Source organism: Rhamphochromis sp. 'chilingali' (assembly GCF_963969265.1).
Source record: "Rhamphochromis sp. 'chilingali' genome assembly, chromosome: 9".
NCBI lineage: Eukaryota > Metazoa > Chordata > Actinopteri > Cichliformes > Cichlidae > Rhamphochromis > Rhamphochromis sp. 'chilingali'.
Window position 1 is genome coordinate 20,836,673 of NC_137936.1, and position 21,020 is coordinate 20,857,692.

General features: G+C 38.7%; 1 protein-coding gene across 1 annotated transcript in view; it reads right to left on the reverse strand.

The window, feature by feature from the left end:
• Nucleotides 1-21,020, reverse strand: part of LOC308403007 (voltage-dependent L-type calcium channel subunit alpha-1D-like) — a 63,694-nt gene that overhangs the window by 33,454 nt on the left and 9,220 nt on the right. Inside the window, 5 exon segments of the mRNA XM_080892219.1 lie at nucleotides 1,348-1,451; nucleotides 1,809-2,005; nucleotides 3,729-3,881; nucleotides 6,740-6,909; nucleotides 11,648-11,787. Of these exon segments, the coding sequence (XP_080748345.1) occupies nucleotides 1,348-1,451; nucleotides 1,809-2,005; nucleotides 3,729-3,881; nucleotides 6,740-6,909; nucleotides 11,648-11,787 (764 nt within the window).

The following is a 21,020-nucleotide window of genomic DNA, read 5'->3' on the forward strand; positions in this document are numbered from 1 at the left end:
CCTTTAAGAGACGACACAGAGCTATATTTAGAGCCCGGCAGTACAGTGGTGTATCTGTCAGGTGGGCATCTTCATCTTACAGAAAAGGCAATTCAGGTAGACAGATTGTTTCAAGAGAACTGCAGCATTTGCACAGTATCCAAACTTATAGTTTATATAAGACAATGAACTTGAAAACAACGAGATTCGACTGTATCTACCCACAGTGCATTGTGAGATAGTCTTATTAGAATAACCTGTATTTAAGCTGGTATACTAAAAAATTAAGATGAATGAAAAAGTCACATGTGTGACAAAAAAGTGAAGACGTCCAGTGTCAAGAAGCCAGCAACAGGTAAAGCTGTATCAAGGTAACTGGTGCTGACAGGTCATGCCAGTCTAAAGACGCCAACATGCACTGTAGGAATGCTTGACTCGATTGTCATGTTAATCTTGTTTTCTTTAAAAAAAAAAACACAGGTTTTCTTCGCTGGTCAACCAGCCAGAGTTAGTTGTACTGTAATACCCCACCCCCCACTCCACAGAGCAGGGAAAGCAAACTGGGGTTTGAGAGAGCTTAGGCGTGCAGAGGGAGTGAAGGGCGAGGAATAAGATTAATTTCTTTCACAGGAGGTTGGGTGAGCTGTCGAGGGGGTGGGGGAAGAAACGCTCACTTTGCAGTTGCCGTGGAAAGGATGTAATAGTTTGACATCAACAGAGGTCAGAGAGGAGCGCTTAAGAAACAAAATAGACTCTAATGTAGACTGGCCACTTACTGCTTTATTACTTGTAATGATTTTTGCATTTCTGGCGCACAATTTCCCAAATACACATACTAATTCAATTTCAAGTCAACTCTATTTTATTTATGTAGCGCCAAATCACAGCACCAGTTGCGTCAAGGTGCCTTATATGTTTATAGGTAATAAAGTGAAAACCCCAATAATCAACGGCCCTCTTTGAGCAAGCACTAGGTGACAGTGGGAAAGAAAAACTTCCACTTAACAGGAAGAAACCTCCAGGATCAGGGAGGAGCAGCCATCTGCTGCAATCACCTGGGGATGATGTTGCGAGTGTCAAGGAGCACAGCAAACCCAAAGTGCATGCACTTTGCACACTACAGACCAAACCCACCGCAAAAGTTGCCTCTTACCCACTTAGCACACCTAATACAAGGTTTAACACGAAAAAGGATCCCAGTATAATCAGACTGACAAAATAAATCCACGGTGTTTCCCATCCAATGGCGTCATTGACCTACAGAAGCCAAAAGTAGCCCGTCAACAAACATGGACACATACAAAGACAGAAACCTTCTGCCTCAAAGGAGCAGAAAGTCTCTGTTTTGAAAGAGAAGATGGTGCTTACCCGCTCAACACACCCAAAACCAGGTTAAGAACGAAAAAGGAGCCGAAGATCACAAGACTGACAAAGTACACCCATGGAAGTTCAAAGCCCATGGCATCGTTCATCTGCAGGAGTGGATCGGTCACCGCAGAGAAAGGAGAGCAGGGGGAAAAGGAAGGAAGGATGCACAGACAGAAAAAGGGTGTTAAACTGTTAGAAAGGAGGAAGAGAGAGCAAGTCTTAGGAGTGCTGATGACTGTCAGGACAGTATCGTTTTATTTGATGAGTTGTTGATTGAATTCAATCATTTAGCCAATCAATCATATCAGAGTGGTAAGAGCCGCCCCAGGAAATTATCAGCAGCTTCATCATCAGACTGTCAGTCGCATTGGTGTTGTGTGTTTGATTTGAGCAGACATTAAAGCTGAAAGAATGTGACAGTCACAGGTTATTGAACTGGGTGCACAGAGCGAGAGACTCACCCAGTACAGCACATCAGTCCAGCCCTCCATGGTGATACACTGAAACACCGTCAGCATGGCAAACAGAAAGTTGTCAAAGTTGGTGATGCCACCGTTGGGACCTTGCCAGCCTTCCCTGCACTCCGTGCCGTTGATGGGGCACTGGCGCCCATGCCCTGAGATCGCACATGGAGCTGGCTCCTCTTCTGCTATCATATCTACAGAAAGAGAGTTTTAAATAATCTGACACTTAACATAAGTGCTGCAAATAAAGTTGCTTTTTAGACTGCCTAGTCTTAACTGCAGGATTTCCTACTATAAACAGTGTTATGACTAAGAGCACTCTGATTCACTGCATCTTATACCAAATACTCTCTTTAGCAGCTGTCTTATTCTTCTCATTTACAGTTGTTCAGCAGTAGAAAAGTCTACTTTAGACTTTTAAATAACTTTGACAATAACATATCTATATATCTTAGAGACGAACCACTTTTCAATTTACAGTTTCACAATATACAAACATATTATACAAAACATTATTGGAACGATTAACTAACATTTGTGGTTAGGTTTTATGTTTCAGTGAGTTCCATCAAAGAGGTATTTCCATCTCTGAAGATTTAGTTCACAAACTATTAAAATGATTATATTTCTGTGAAATATTGCTCCATCTCACAACCCCTCACATGGACTTGTTCCCCTTGGGAAATTCCTGACGTTTGAAGTAAACTACTTAGAGAATAACTTCTGTCACGTAATCCAATATATCAGTCATGCAGTACATACTTTTATGTTTTTGTCTAAGTTAAGAGTTATATTTCAGTTTAAGGAGAAAACAAGCCAGTCGAGATTGAGTTTGGCATGCCTGATTTGATTTGACTTGCCACATTAATTTATGAAAATTCATCATCCCTCTCAGAGCTAACTGTGTCAGTGTTCATAGAGCACTACATATTGTTTTGTTTGCCATTAGAGGTTATATGAAATAAATAACATAATTTGAGTTCTAACTGGAAAAAGCATGTCTGGGACTCATCTTTGTCTGCTTCATTTTGTCAAATATGAGGCATAATCATAAACTTCTCTAACGATACCCATAAAAACAATCAAACTAGCTTACTATATCACCTTTAATCTTGGCCAGTCTTCCCTGACCAGCGCAGGAACTGTTTGAGGAATGCTTCTATAGGTCGATTGCTACCTAAGATCCATTATAACTACTTGTACTTTGCGTCCGCAATGAATGCTGAATTTTCTCCAGTGTGTCAAAATCCTGAACTTTAAACTCGAACAGTATGAAGCAGCGCTGAGCTAAATGTGACTAAAAAACAAGCTGTGCGCTGGCACACAATGACGTGCACCACAGTTCAGGTCGTTTCAGCTGCCTCGCTCTGAGACACCTCAGGATGCTACAGTAGAACTCTGGGTTGGCAGTCTGGCCCAGGGGGGACAAATTGACAGTGCACAACCCCGTGAATGACGAAAAAATGGCGCACACGTTCCTGACCAATGTGCCGCCTTGAGGCTTGGACACTGTAGACTGTTTTACTGAAAACTGCTGCGTGATGTCTGCATCATAGCAACAGACCCTGCTCTCTTCAGCATGAAAGTTGTGTCAGTTTGACACAGAGCAAGAAGGGAGGTCAGGTATGGTTTTTGATAGTCACTGACAGAGGCAAAGAAGATTATGACCACACCCAATAAGTAATTAAAGCACAGAAACTATTACTGTATCTGATAAAGCTATTACCTGTCCTGATAAAAATCCCTTGTACTCATTTGTCTGGGTAAGCAAATCACCAGACTAAGCATTATCCTGATTATACCTTTAATCTGTTGTTGTTAATGGAAAATCACAGCTGACATACAATAACCTCAACTCCTTGTTACTTTATTTAAAAAAAACAATTTGATTTTATATATAAAAGTCAAAGTGCTCACCTGTACTGGGGAAATAGCAGGTTGCATGCATTTTACCAATGAACAGCTCCAGGCCGATAATAGCATAGATGATAATGACAAACAAGACCAGGAGGGCAATGTGCAGGAGAGGGACCATGGCTTTAATGATGGAGTTCAACACCACCTGTAAACCTAAGCAAAGAAAAACAAACACTTTACACAAAGCCCGGCCGTACTTTGTAGTACCAAATGGAAAACACAAACTACAAATTCTACCAGTCTTTGTACCTGTTCTTAACACAAAAATTAGATTCCTGGCTCCAGATGGTGAAGTGGCTAATTCTGTTTGCTCTTGATCTTACTTAGCTTAAATTGCATAAATACATAAAACGTAATCACAACTGTATAATCATTTCACAGACTGCTAACATAAACAAACGGAAGTATTTATGGTTTTCAAGTATATAAATATAAATAACAATGTAGAAAGAATGTAGATACTCCTTTCAGTATATACAGTGGGGCAAAAAAGTATTTAGTCAGCCACCGATTGTGCAAGTTCCCCCACTTAAAATGATGACAGAGGTCAGTAATTTGCACCAGAGGTACACTTCAACTGTGAGAGACAGAATGTGAAAAAAAAATCCATGAATCCACATGGTAGGATTTGTAAAGAATTTATTCGTAAATTAGGGTGGAAAATAAGTATTTGGTCACCTCAAACAAGGAAAATCTCTGGCTCTCACAGACCTGTAACGTCTTCTGTAAGAAGCTTTTCTGTCCCCCACTCGTTACCTGTATGAATGGCACCTGTTTGAACTCATCATCTGTATAAAAGACACCTGTCCACAGCCTCAAACAGTCAGACTCCAAACTCCGCCATGGCCAAGACCAAAGAGCTTTCGAAGGACACCAGGAAAAGTATTGTAGACCTGCACCAGACTGGGAAGAGTGAATCTACAATAGGCAAGCAGCTTGGTGTGAAAAAATCAACTGTGGGAGCAATCATCAGAAAATGGAAGACATACAAGACCACTGATAATCTCCCTCGATTGATTGATTGATTGATTGAATCTTTATTTTGAACATGTTGAAAAAGTATTAAAAAAAATAGAATTAAAAGAGACAAATGAACAAAGCAAACAAAAGGAAAACGAGCAACCACAACTCCAAATAACGTCCATGTTCAAAAAGGAGCAGGAAGAAGCATAAGCTTATTTAATCCCACCCCTTTTCCACTATCTAGTATCAATAGACTACAGAAATACCTCCTTGCAATTACATTATATGTTATGTGTAATTTTTTTTTTATTTATTTATTTATTTATTTTTAATATATACACATATATGTTTCTATCTATCCATACATACGTATATACACACATACGCACATATACACATTTTCAATAACCCCATTAACACCTCAAGGATACACAGACTACAATTATATATATATATCCATACCAACAAACCCGTGCATGCACACACACATGAAAATATTAGACAAGAACACCCTATCAAATCTCTACCTTTTCCCTGTACCCTGTAAAAACCATATCCTTAAACCGCTTTTTAAACTGCGCCATGCTTGGACATTGCTTCATATCTTTACTTAGTCTGTTCCACAGCTTCACTCCACACACAGAGATGCAAAAACTTTTTAATGTTGTACGGATACGAGGATCGTTCGATCTGGGGCTCCACGCAAGATCTCATCCCGTGGGGTCAAAATGATCATGAGAACGGTGAGCAAAGATCCCAGAACCACACGGGGGGACCTGGTGAATGACCTGCAGAGAGCTGGGACCAAAGTAACAAAGGTCACCATCAGTAACACACTACAACGGCAGGGAATCAAATCCCGCAGTGCCAGACGTGTTCCGCTGCTGAAGCCAGTGCATGTCCAGGCCCGTCTGAAGTTTGCCAGAGAGCACATGGATGATACAGCAGAGGATTGGGAGAATGTCATGTGGTCAGATGAAACCAAAGTAGAACTTTTTGGTATAAACTCAACTCGTCGTGTTTGGAGGAAGAAGAATACTGAGTTGCATCCCAAGAACACCATACCTACTGTGAAGCATGGGGGTGGAAACATCATGCTATGGGGCTGTTTTTCTGCCAAGGGGACAGGACGACTGATCCGTGTTAAGGACAGAATGAATGGGGCCATGTATCGTGAGATTTTGAGCCAAAACCTCCTTCCATCAGTGAGAACTTTGAAGATGAAACGAGGCTGGGTCTTCCAACATGACAATGATCCAAAACACACCGCCCGGGCAACAAAGGAGTGGCTCCGTAAGAAGCATTTGAAAGTCCTGGAGTGGCCTAGCCAGTCTCCAGACCTCAACCCCATAGAAAATCTGTGGCGGGAGTTGGAAGTCTGTGTTGCTCGGCGACAGCCCCAAAACATCACTGCTCTCGAGAAGATCTGCATGGAGGAATGGGCCAAAATACCAGCTACTGTGTGTGCAAACCTGGTAAAGACCTATAGTAAACATTTGACCTCTGTTATTGCCAACAAAGGTTATGTTACAAAGTATTGAGTTGTATTTTTGTTATTGACCAAATACTTATTTTCCACCCTGATTTACGAATAAATTCTTTACAAATCCTACCATGTGGATTCATGGATTTATTTTTCACATTCTGTCTCTCACAGTTGAAGTGTACCTCTGGTGCAAATTACTGACCTCTGTCATCATTTTAGGTGGGGGAACTTGCACAATCGGTGGCTGACTAAATACTTTTTTGCCCCACTGTATTTCAGAACATCTTTGCCTCGTATATTTCATAAGCATGTCGTGTTTTTTTCTGTAAGTTTGTTTATTATTATGGAACTGAGAGCACATGGCCCTTGGTTGCTGATGTAGATGCTTAAAGAAAATAGTCCTCAGGGACTGCACATGGACCATCTGGACTTGCCGTGTTTAACCCTTAGCCCTGCATTTTTCTATTAAAAAAAGACTCATTTTATTGTACGACAGATGCAAAAATTATGTACATTTAATAAATATGGGTTGCCAACGTGCGGAGCTTAAAAGTTCTCTTACTGGGTACTCCTGAGACCAGCCGCAGGGGGCGCAGCACACGGAAGGCTCGAAGGGCTTTAACATCAAATCCACCTGGCTTACCCCCGTGCCCATGCATTGATGCATGGTTATCTCCTTCAACTTCTCCCTTTTCTTCTTTGGTCAAAAACTCCAATGCAACACTAAAGAGTCTGTTGGAAAACAAAGAAAAATCCTTACATTAGTCACCTCTGCATTTGAGGTACATAATGAACAGTGCTGACAATCTTTAACAAATAGTAGATAAAGATTAAAGATCATTTTCGAGAAAAAGCATGGCAAACCTTTGACAGTTCAATAATTAATGTAGGAAATAAAGAACAGATTAAGCAGCATTAGATGTGCTGATTCTTATATAGCATTTTTCTACTTGAGCACAGAGTAGCCAGTTTTCATTCAATTCTACTATTTTCACTCGTCAATAATTTATTGTAATTAAGAAACAAACCTTCACGAGCATGAGTAAAACTAAGATGTAACAAGTATGTTGTTGAATGTACGAGGCGCTAAAATGGGGTTAATAAACCTTCAGATTCTGACAAAATGTGAGAATATATTAAAAGTCTTACTTTCTCATAGTTCATAAGCTCCTATTCACATCAGTAATGTCACTAAGTCAATTTAAGGTCTCCAACAAACACTTTTGACATTAAAAATTTTGCCTGGCTGAAAGCTTTTCACTTTGCCGTTATTCCCTCAAAGTATCATTTAGCTGTGAAACTATTATGTAGTGGCATCAGTTTACTTTACAGCCACCCACAAGCCATACTGAAATCTCCAGGATACAATTTGATAAAAAGCAGTCTGAAACCTTTATTAACCACAATCCGCTGTAAATATCATTTTAGACTGCATCAAAATGGTTAGTAAACACCGTACTGATAATGATCCAATCAAAAACAATTTTAAGACTAGAAAAAAAAAACTCCCAGATATTTCTTGCCCTACATGCAGCGCTTCAAAAGAAAAAAAAAGAAAAGCCAGTGGATATGTTGAAAGAGCAGGATAATATGACAGCATTGTAACCTGTCAGTGCCCAGTTTGAGTGTACCAACAAAACCTACCCACCCAGCAAAAATTTGGTGAAAAGACGACTTCGTCATACTAATTTGGATTTTGTTAAAAAGTGAAAGTAGGCTATTTACATATGTTCCCAGCATGTGTCACAGTCAAGGTCCATGGAACAAATGTGGATCTCCAAAAGATTTGGCCCCTCCTTACTGTATGCGTGGTCTGGGCAGAAATGCTCGCATCTTGCAAACAGCAAACATTACACAAGCACATATCCACAACGTCTGCAAGCTAAAAAGCCAGCATACAAAGATATGTATTTAACGTATTATTTTTTAATCTACCCGCCACCAAAGATCAAATTACAGATTTTCAGAGAAACAAAAGTTTTTCTGTCTTTGTTGAGCAACGGAACCAAATAAATATATGAACAAAGTTCTGTAACTTTCACAAATACTAAGACTTATAGAAAAATGTGCAATATTATTTACATGCAGAGGTATTTTGTTTTACTAAATAGATCAGATATCACTAGATTTAAAGATGGATATTTATAAAATACACTTTATGGACAAAAGTACTGGGCCATCTGTATATGACACTTCCTGGGACATCCTAACCCATGGTATGAAGATCCCAGTACACAGTTTTTGTGCTGATGTTAATGGCAGAGGAGGTTTGGAGCTCTGCAGTTCCTGAGTCAGCAGATCATTGGTGACCTTTACACATATGCCTTCACATGCTCTCTACCATGCTTTATGTGGTCTCACACTTTGTGGCTAAGTTGCTGTGGTCCCTACTCCATTTCACAATAAAATATTAATGTCTGAACTTTCACTTTTCCCAAATTTAGGCATAAAGGGACATTTTTTTAAAGGTCATGTCTGGCCAGCCAGATTAAGCCCAGAATATAACATCCACTGACATCTGGTGCACGGTGGATCTGTATACAAGAGATAACTGTACCATAGGAAGTGGCCCCTTCCGTGGTCGTAAAGTAAAATCAGCAGTGAACAAATCCCTCCCCAAGAAAGAGGACCCTTCATTACACTCAGATAGACATTCCTCATCTAGCCAAGAGGGAAAATCATCTCAACACATTACATCAAAGCTGCGGACTAAAAGCAGGGAATAGAGCTGCCGATAGGCGCTGGAAGGAGTTCTGATGGCCTTTAAGCACAGTCTGCTCCGGCTTATGTTATACTGAGTCACAGCTGTAAGACTGACCGCCTGCCACTGGGGGGTTTATTAGTCATCCAGTCATGCTTAAAAGAAAACCCTCCTTCACATATTGACACCTTTTTGCGAAACATATTTCATAAAGTAAATCAGAAGGATTTTGAACATCAGATTATTTGAAGCAGGTGTTTTCACAGTGTCTCCAGTCAATATTCAAAGGGTCACTCCAATAGGTTTACAGGTTTAAGCCTATTTGCACCAAATCACAGTTTAACTCTTCCTCCTAGAAACGTGTTCCTTTGCAAAATAGTTTTCCAGTTATGTTTAAGTCCAGCACAATCACTGGCTAGATTATAAAAATGTTTTTAACAAATTCACTGAAACACTTATGAACTCGGTCAGAGTTGGCTCAAAGCTTCAAGCACGGCGGACCTTTTAATAAACCAGACCACAATCTTTTCAAAACCTTATCCAAGTACAGCCAGTGAAGAGAAATATCTCTAAAAATGTTTAATAATGCACATCCCAACACTGCAGTAGATATTTTACAGCAAGAATATCAGTGTAGTATATTAAATATGTTGCCAAAAATGTGTCCACTCTTTGCAACATAGTAAAAACTTTGCTTTAATGCATAATAAATCACAAGGACTTCTGTAGCTTATGCAACTTTCTGAGTTTTCTCTTTGGCTTTTAAACTGCACAAAAAATGTATTTATATTAATGTATTATTTAAGATTGACTGCATATAGTGTAAGAAATATTTACCTTATCTGAGCCAGTATGTTCATAAGACAAACCTTGGTTTAGTATGTGTAAAAAAAAAGCTGTGGTACATGAAACCAAAATGGAAAAGTAAAAGAAAGACATTCATTAGCGATTAAAAACTGTCATGTGATCATTTTCTACAGCTTAGTTACCATTAATGATTCCTTCCCATCCAAGACTTTATCCAATGTAATCTAAAATTCTGATCAGTGCATCTTTAGAAATCCATTTTGTAGATTTCAAGACAGTACAATGGCTCAGTGGTTTGCACTGTTCCCTCATAGCAAGCAAGTCCTGGGTTCAAGCTTGTGTACCATAGTACACTTGCAAAAAAGTCTGACTTCCTGGTAAAATAAATGTTAAAATGTAGGTTTAAACCCAACAATATAGTTCTTCAAGTTAAAACAAAACACTATTTTTGGATTATTTTTTTCTCTATGGGGAGTGTGTTTGCCTGTCATGAAGTCCCTACACACTACTATAGAATAAATAGTGGACACACAAACATCCTGATGACTGAACTGTGACGATTTTCATCAGATCCTCGCAAAATTATTTCAAATATGTCATTTCAAATTTTAGAAGCTGCAGTCACATTTAATAGTTGGGACAGCCGTCTTTGCATTTGAGTGGATGGCAGATCAACCCTGCATGCAGCATACAGACAGCGATCTGACCCAGCTACCCACTGGACTGTGTGTATTAGAGGAGAGAAAGAGGGAGGAGAGAGGAGAAAAAAAGAGATAAGGCTGAGATAAGGATGAAGATAACACGGGGAGAGTGTGCAAGAGATAGGAATGAGGGCAGAGAGAGGTGGGGAGGTGTAAAGCATGAACCATTTGAGATATGAAAATGGAAGGGGGCAGTAATAAGAACAAGCTGCAGAGACAAAGGAGAGCAGCGTGAGAGAAAGACAGTCAGTGAGAGGAGAGGGAAAGATGGGAGGGAGTGTTGGAGAAGAGATGAAGTATGGAGAGATGGTGACTCACTCCAGTGGTGGTAAAGCTCTGATTTATTCTCTCTGTCTTTTCTGGGTCATATACTGTGGGTGTATGAGGGTCTCTGTTAGCCACTTGGAGCAGAGGCTTAAGCAACTTTAGCTTTAATACTGACTTCTCCTCTTACAAACACTGTAAACTGCAAATGTCACAAGTCAAAAAAAATCCTAAAAGGAGACTAAAAATAGCTAAACCTTGTGACCTGGCCTGCAAACCAGCACATAGAACGAGCAAATATAATACATAAATATTAACAAATTTAACAATCGCAACTAGTTGTGTCAATAAATGAAATAACAAAAAAAAAAAACTGAACCTAAGATTTTAGATTTCAAACCCCACCATCTGGCCAAAGTTCAGGTAGTGGGTTGCAAAATAATAATTATAGTAAACTAGAACTAACATAAATAACAGTTTTGGTATCTGGTTGACAAAAACTAAGTGGTAACATTTCTGTTAAAAACTGTCAGCCAACCAATTCTCCTGGTGTGAATTTTGGTTATGATCATTTCCCTTTCAATCAATGACTTACAAACTGAAATATTTTCATAACAACCATAGTCGTACCAAACGTGAAATAGACACACATGCAGAAGCTGCATTACTGCATGCAGAAATTGCAGTACCAGCACGGGCAGATAATATATTTAAAGTTAAAAGTCGGTAGTGAGTAAAAAACATAAAGTATATTCCAGAGTTTTTAATTTCCGGAACTGATTAAACTAGTTGGCTCCCAGTCCACCCATGGACAGGGTGGACCAGCATGCCTATTACACGCTTTGTCCTGATATCCTGATGGACTGCATCAACTACATCGCTTGCAGAGGATCTCATTATGGTAGTGCCAGCATTCTGTCAAGGTTTAGCAAAGAATCCACCATTGTCCTTTTACCATTTACATACAGAGCATTTATCATTTAACTTGAAAACTTACCCAATCACCACAATGACGAAATCCAGCATGTTCCAACCGTTTCTCACATACGCATTCTGGTGCATCACCAAGCCATAAGCGATAATCTTCAGAAAGGTCTCAATTGTGAAAATGATGAGGAAGGCATACTCAACTGTTTCCTGCAGATACACAAAAAGGCAAAGAAAGAAAAAAAAAAAACGAAAACATGAGCAAGGTATTAATACAGACAGTGTTTTGGAGATTCAACACACACAGGTACAGGAATAGGTACTAAAGACACAGTGCCTATGAAAGGATAAATTAAGCTCTATTTTACTGGTGAGCAACAAGAAAACGACTTTTTGTCGAAGCAAAAATATTTATAAATATTTTACAATTAAATGTAAAAAATTAAGTTGTTTTAACTACTTAAAAATACAGTAAATCTATAATTTACAAGAACAATGTGCCTCCAAAGCAATATTCTCGTCAACTTTCATTGATCAGTAGGCACTGAACTGATACATCAGGACACAAAAATAACCCAGGTTTGCAGAAATGACAATACACAATACAGTTACACTATAGGAAACAATATACAAACAGACCAGATTGCTGTGCAGTTTGTCACAACCCCACATTGATTTTACTGACATTTAAAAAGCAAAAGGCCAAAAAAGGTAAACACTCATTCATAGCGTACTTCCAAAGCACTGAACAATGATGTTCCACCCTAAGATCAGAAATACTGACACGGTGCACAAGAAAAGACAGAAACGAAAGATAAGGACATCAATGTTAGTGTAAATTGTCTTTTTTCTTTTTAGATGTATCTTCTAAATTTTGATTACTGGTTTGCAAACATTTCAACGCTCGATGACAGAGTGTGTCATTGCCTGCAGGACAACCTTCCTCAACACTGCCTGAATGTCTTTGATGGACTTCCTATTAAAGGGAACTTTGTGTACAACAACAGCTATTAGAAAAATATCAGAGAGAGAAGAGTCAGAAAGCCAAGAAAAAGTGACCTCCAAAGGGAAACTGAAACTCCTGATTTGCCTGCAACATAGATATGTAGACATCAAGTTTCACAGCTTCTAAGTGTTGGTAATACTAGTCAGTGTATGAAGTGGACATTGTGTGGCTGCCTGTTCACAGCCATTCAGTGACCAAACACAGTGATTAACTTTTCTTGTAACAACTTGGACAACTTTTGTATGTGGAATCAACATAAATCCCATGGAAATGGCATCTCCTGTGTAAGCTTCACCTATAATCCTGAAAACATTTCAGTGCCTGGAATGTATCTTTGAATATGCAAAATTAAAATAAAATTGTGACCACTGTGTACCACTAAAAAAGGGCAAATCTACAAAAGAGCCAGTAAGAGCCATGCTAAAATGGTTAAAACCAATTGACTAGTTTGGAATGAAAGGCATGAATGTATCAGAGAGCTATAGAGGTTAAAAAAAGGGACAAACACTCTCTGAACAAAATCTGTGTTTTTAGAGGGTATATACAGATTAGAACGAGTGATGTAACTCAGCAGTGCGCCTTTCTCCGGTTGTTTCAAAGGCAGAGAGAACACAGGAACATTAAGCCATCAGGTTGAGGTCAACTGGGAGTGGATCTGACAACAGAGGCGGGCAAAGGTAGTATGTGCATTTAAGACAGTGAGATGTTTGTGAAAATGGGGGTGAACACACTAAAAGGTGACATAGCACCATTTAGAAGAGTCCTCGCACCTTTTGCTAAGATGTGAAATCAGAAAGAAGCTCTTTGCATTTTTCAAGCTTGGCAGGTCAGCATAAACTGCACAAAGGCTGGCATTCAAAATATCTGCCAATCAGTACAGCAAGCACTAAATGTATCACAGGCAGGAATTTAACCTTAAACACACTGCGGAAAAATGCATGCATGCACACATACTGTAATATACATAATAACCTCGTCTGCCTGAGGGAGTCTTTAATCCCTTTTCTGTGCTCCTTTTCACGATAAATGCAGGGGTACTGTGGGCTGCAGGGCTCGTTTTCCCAACAGTTTACTGCAGATTGTGAGAAGCACTTAGCCCAGAATAAGAGACATGGGTGTCTTTGTTACTGAAGTAAAAGGTTGAGTTAAGCTTACGGCCGCTGCCTCTATGACAGAGCACGCTGAGGCCACAGGGAGCAGAGAGAACAGAACGATTCATGTGAGGATGGAAGGAAAGTGACAGAGAGACAACTGAACAATTTTAGAGGCAGCAAACAGAGAGGCGGTCTCTTGCATTTTTCTGTTGTTGGTTAGCAAAAACATATAAATAAAAGTCAAATCATATGCTTTAAAGCAGCCAACACACTTATGCATATATGTGTGTGTGTGTGTGTACATATGTATATATATATATATATATATATATATATATATATATATATATATATATATATATATATATATGGATAGATATAGATATATCTATAGATAGATCACTAGCAATTTAGCAATGACTGTATATTAAAAACACCCATTATTAACATTATCGGAATTATTTGAGCTTTCAGGGCCACAGTAAGTGTGTGAAAATTACCACTTCCTGGTTTGTGAAAGCATGTTAAATATAATAGCAAATGATAACCGTTCCCTTTCAATTAACCAGCAATTTATTCATTCATCAGCAACGGTGGCAGAAATAGAAAGAGGGAGAGAGACAATAAGAGAAAGAGCAAGGAAAGAGGCCTTTGGGGATGACCATAAATATCTCTGACTCATCTTATTGTGCTGTAAAGACACTTACTGTAGCATGTTTCCTCGTCTAATACAGTTTATGAACGATATATGTAGTTAATAGTTTACATCACTGCCATCCTCTTAGGTATATCACGACACATAAAGCACATGTGCTTACACATGCTTACTTTGCATATTTAGACTCAAAAATGCACCGTAACGGCAAAAGCAATAAACTTAGAGTAGGATACTACACGATATAACACAAGTTCCTCCTCAAGCCCCACAGCAACAACCCCAACTGGCCTTTCTCTGCCACAGGGTAAGTGTTCGTGTCTACAGGCACAGCTCACTTCATCTCACAGAGCTCACTTCACCATATGACATATGATGCTAACCCACTGAACCATGCATTCTTCTACATAACACGCCATATGACTGAGCCAGGCGGACAGCAGTAATGTGAACCTATTAACAGTTCAGATTGGCCTGTCCGCAATGCTCATGAGCTGCAATTTAGCTTTCTCTAGACTTCACACAGAAATGACAAAATTCTAGATTTACAAAATTAAAGACATAAAGCTTGTTGTGTAATTTTGTCTATGCTGTTAAAACACTGTGGCTTAATATTTAAATCTGAAATTGCTCTTGAATGAATACATAGTTTTAACAAAGCAGCCTAGCAACCAATCAACATGCATCATTTTGCAAGAAGATAGATAGAAATACCCCTCTAACTTCTGTCTCTGGTTTAAACAGACAGAGCTTATAGACCATTAGCTTGGTTTCGAGACTGCACAGAAGGTGAAATATTAATAACAGTAATCTTTATATACCCTAGAAACCTGCCATACTACCCCTAAAAGTAGGGCTGGGCCATATCATACCGTTCATGGTAATACCGGTATAATGTTGGCCAACGACAAGAAAATGAAATATTGCGATAGAATATGGGTAAAACGCGCATGCCCAGTGGCTTTGTTTTCATACGCACATGGCGAAAAAGGCACGGCGGTGACGGAGAATGACAAGGGCGAAAGCGAATCGTTGAATGAAACGGATGAACCAGAATTGGTTTGTAAAAATGCTGCAACTTCAGTGGTGTAGAACTGGTTTAGCTTTCGTCCGTCAGATACACAACAAAGCACTATTTTTGGTAGAGCATGCTAGCGGGCCGTCATTATTACCGTGTTTTTTGGTAAATACGGCACACTTAAAATCAAACCTTTGATTTTTCTGAAAATCGACAGTGCCCCTTATAATCCCGTGTGCCTTATGTTTGGATTCTGGTTGTGTTTACTGACCTCGAAACGATTTTATGTACACGGCGCTCGAAAATGTTTTAGTACGACTTTGCTAAGCTACGAAGCCGCACCGCTTGATGGATTGTCGGAGCATTACGGCTATCGTAGGCAGGAGCCTCGCGGAGTGATACATACGGTGCTTCAACGTAATATTACCATACTGTGTGTGTATAAGCTCTTTTTAAGTTTTGTGGATATTATACATGGTTATGCTGAGGATATGTCAGCCAATTTCCACTGGAAATGCCTTTTGGTTAAACTGTCAGCAAGGAATTTGCATTTGCACTGTTACGTTTTTATACAACTTTGAGCTTGTTTAAGTGAAAATACATTGATGGGTTTTTTTTTTTTTGCAATAATAAAATTGTGGAGTTGTAAAGTATTTTGTCTAGTGTCAATTATATCGTCAGTTATATCGTTATCGCAAATTTTCAAATCTATATCGTGATAAATAAAAGCCAAGTTTGTTAGCTTATCAATTTTCAACTTACATATCATGCCATGTGAGCAGTTCAGAAATGTTTTAATTTATCTTTAATATGCAGATAAGTACCAATCTCTTACTCTCATTAAAAATATAAACTTTCTCGTTCACAAAATCTTTCCTGTTGTTGATGTTTCCTGATGTTCCTTCAAAAATAGGTATAACCACCACAAAAAAGGTAATTACAGAATGTCAAGCTAAAAGATACACCAATCGCTCAGCCCTTTTTCAGCATGTCCGTTCAACTGGTCGATCTCACATAAGTCTCATTATGAGCTGGTCCGTTTCATGCATCCACAACCAGTGTTGGTCAAGTTACTTAAAAAAGTAATCAGTAACTAATTACTGATTACTTCCTACAAAAAGTAATCCCGTTACTTCACTGATTACTTATTTTCAAAAGTAATTGATTACTTAGTTACTTAGTTACATGGTTACTTTTTAAAAACACGATTTACAGCCTGAATAGGTGATAAAGCGATAGATCTTTCAGCCTAAGTCTACTTTTTCTACATAATCCATCATACAAAATGTAATCAAATGGAAACGTCTCTTTTTAAAACTTTAAACTTTAAATCTTTTAACTTTATGCATCAAGCAAAAACTTAATTATATGCAACATTCTCTGACTGGAAGAAATTAGTTTAACATTTAAACCTATTTTCTGCACATTCCAGCACATAAAATAAAATATTTTTTTGTGTTTACACTCTTTCAAATAGATGCAAGTAAAACACAGCAGAAAATAAATAAAGTCAAAGACTAGCGGTCCAGTTGCTCTATTTTCACCTGTAAAGCAGGAGTGGGGTAGGCGGAGGTTTACCCTGGTGCAGGTGTGCCGCAGCGGTCAGTTGAAGAATCCGCGAGTTTCTCTGTGAATTTCCCATTACGTCGTAGCTACTCGGTGCTTGCTTGGAAGTTTAGGGGGTTTTTTTGCTGTAAAAAGCAGTTTTCTTCCCACGCACAACGGACACTAATGTTTTTGTCACTTTTTATGGAATCAAACTCAAAGTAAGGTCAGTACTTCCACGCTTTAAACGCTGCACGCTCATACTCTCTCCCCACTCGATATATTATCCATTGTTGATCTGCACACAGCTGTTGTCACGAACGTCGCACTCGCTTACGTCACTGTCATGAGACATTCTCGCAAAAAAAATCACGGTTTTAGTAACGCAGTAACGCAGCGTTCCTACGGGAAAGTAATGGTAATCTAATTACCATTTTTGCAATAGTAATCCCTTACATTACTCATTACTTGAAAAAGGTAATCAGATTACAGTAACGCGTTTCACGTTACTGCCCATCTCTGTCCACAACACAACACAGCGCAGCAGCACAGACAAAAAAAAAAATTGCACGCTGACTCACGCGCAGCCACACAGTAACATGTTTTGAGCTTGGAACCCTTCACCGTGAGTAACAACACAAACTTCACTAAAGTAAAGTACACGGAGACCACCACAAAAATATTCATAACAACAAATCAGATCAGACTGTTACACTTCACCTACCTAGCTTAACATGAACATTTAAAGAAGCTAACAAAGGACAAGCAGCTAAAGTGATCCAGAGTTCAGAGCTAGCCAGGCACGGGCCAGCAGCCTCAGTATGAGCCTTGGTATGAGCAACAGATCAAAACAATTAAAGGAAAAATTACAGAGATGACCGAAACACAGAAAACAGTTATTGTCCTGTTATCTGGTGACATTATAAACATTATGGAAAATACTTAAGTACCTATTGTCACAACCTGAGACCTCATGGTTAATCTTGGGTTTGACCAGAAGACAGTTAATTTCTTAATGCACTACATGACCACAGCAACTTCTGGTGCAGACCTAACCTACTCTGGAGCAGGTTAGAGATGAACAGGCACAAAATCTCAGCCTACTAACTGATCAGTTATTCAGATTCTTAAACTGAAAAATAAAAGCTGAAAATGTTTTACCCGCATCTAAATATTAACTAAATGAAATAAGAATCGCAATTCATCAGATTCCCCTATGTCTTAATCATAGAGCTGTTATACTAAGAAGTCTGCCCACTTACACAGTCAGCATTTTTGCCAGTTTTCTGTCCCGACTTTAAATAGACTAGATTTTTTTATTATAGTCTTTTACAGTCTTACTGACCAAAGCACTTAAAGTGCTCACACATTTATACAGAGCTTTTAATACCTTTATTCTAACGCACTGATATTCTTCAACCTCATTGGTGTTAGACTGTATTATGTGTTTAACTGCTTGATATTGTTGTAATGCTGCAGTTTTACTTTTCTTCTAAAATGTTTGCCAACACCACCCCATTGGCTTCATACTGCAGCGTTCGGCAGGAGAGTCAAGACCGCTGAGGAGGAACACACAAACCACATCATCAAGACGAAGGCTAATAAGTTAGGAGTCAGGAACATAAGACTGGAATAAAAATATATCAAAAATAAATCAGGAATCTCCACAAAGATGATGACATAAACCAGGGTTAAACTTTTTTATTGCATTAAACTTTAAACCTCTAGATGTGTTGAAAATGGTCACAATTAGACTGAAAATATGTGCAGGTTCCTCTGACATAACATGTGCAGTGCACATTTAATTTGCTGTTTGCTCTGTTTTCATAAGTACCTGATTGTCTCTACTGTATACGTACCTGTAGGAATATCTGAGTATGAGACAGCGAGCCCACAGATGGAAATCAGAGTATAAATATGCATGTTTGAGTCCATGTTTGAGTGTATGTCATATGTAGAACAATATAGGGTATACACACTCCGTCCAAATATAAATTCCACAGTTACCAGCTATGGGACAGTTTGAGAGCAGATATCTCTCGAATCTTAAAGAAACATTACAGTGTCATTACGGATCTGATTCTGCACTGAGTAGACATACACTCTCACTCTCCCGCTATCGCCCTCCCCCACGCCCTCTACATCTCTCTTTCCTTCCCCTGTCTGTATAGATCAGTCAGTGCCATCCAGCCAAGCCAGGGGGGGGTGAGGGCAGCCAATATTTAGTGCTTTTTCACCGCCTACTCCTGCAGGTTTTCACAGTAAATATCTGTGCTTGACTGTGCAGTCTATATTGGGATGGCTGTTCAAGTGTTTATCAGGTACATCTTTTAATAAGACAGTAATCAGATTACCGGTTAGTCATATGTTTAGTAAACTGGAATATTTGTAATATGGTATTCATATACTTTTCTCAGATATTGTAGCATTTTCAGTAATTCTTAACTACTGATTACAAATACAAGAATAACAAAAGCAGGAATGCAACAAATTGAAATCTGGCAACTACTCTAAGAAATACCATAATGCACTGCGCATCTGCCCTGTGCTCTCTTTTGTATTTGTTCATGTGTTTGTATGTACAGCACATAAATGTGTCTTTTTGTGTAGCTTATGTGTGCGTATCTGAAGTACTGTGGGGGCGGGCAGGAGTTGCGTGTGAGATGTGGATGTCACTCAGCCAAGGAAAACACTACTGTACAGGTCATCTTACCCACACTGCTAAAATGAATGTCTCAACAAAGAAAAAAAGGAAACATAATAATATATACACATATTTGTTGCATAAGAGATAAGTGATAGCTTTTCCCTAAAGCTACATAGTCGACACACAGCTGAGCAGCGATGTAGCTGCTGAATAAAACTGTTGTCATTTCCTCATTTGAAAATCAGAATCAGAATCAGAATACTTTATTGATCCCTGGGGGAAATTATTTTTTGTTACAGTGCTCCATTTTAAACCAACATTAAGACAAGACAGACAATACGCTAACTAAGAATAGTACAATATATACATATATATACATACATACATACATAAGTCACTTATAAATAAATAAATAATGCTGAAAATGCTGCTGTTGTCAGAGATCAGGTAGTTTGTCTCGCCACAGTTACAGCTCAGTGGAGGGGAAAAAACAGGATTGAGTTTTTACACTACAGCAGTTATCTACAATACCACATGACCTGTACAGAGCAACAATGCTTCTGACAGGAAACAACACAAAACAACCTAGGAAAACATGGGAGATGCAAACTTGACAAAGAGGTACACAGATGCATATACAGTGTATACACTGCCAGAACTATAGCACTCACTGAATGAGACCCAGGTCAAAGTAATCAACAACAGGTGGACACAATCAGGGGAGGTCAGACAGGAAGCAAAACTAACACATCAGAGGAAGGAAAACTATCTTTCAAAATAAAACAGAAAAAATGCCAAAAGACATGGCACATAAACTACTGACACATAACAAGTGAACACAGAGAAACCAAGACATGAACAAGGAAATAAGACAAAGGATAATGCAAATGGAAACCAGAACTAAGACTTACATTATACTATAGACAAGGCCCCAAAACAGGAATCCAACATTCACAAAAATCATCACCAAAATCTAAACTTCATATATTAGAACAACCAAATATAAAGAGTCCAAAACTGACAAACATACATGTAAAATTTTTACGACAAAATCCAGGGACGACAACATATTTTATATGAAAATGTTGTTTTAACTGAAATAAAACCACAAACACTCATTTTCAACAGAGAGGTCATGAAGGTTTTCTTGGATCTCATGAATCTTATGAAGGGTTGGTATAAAGTTTGTCAGTGTAACATGCAAATAGAAATTCAAATACATCACATTATATTTCTAATCATCATCTATCATCAACAGCAAATCAACAAACGCTTAGGACAGCAAACAAAAAATGGCAACTTCTCTTTTTCCTCATGCAATCTTGATGAAAATATTTTTATAAGAAATGATTCCGCGTCTATAGAAAAAAAAACAGAATTTCTTCCTAAAACAGTTTTCCCCTTTAAGAAGGCCTGTTTGATGCACAGCCTTTGCACATGCTCGGCTGTTGTACATTATCATGGCTGCACAGTCACAC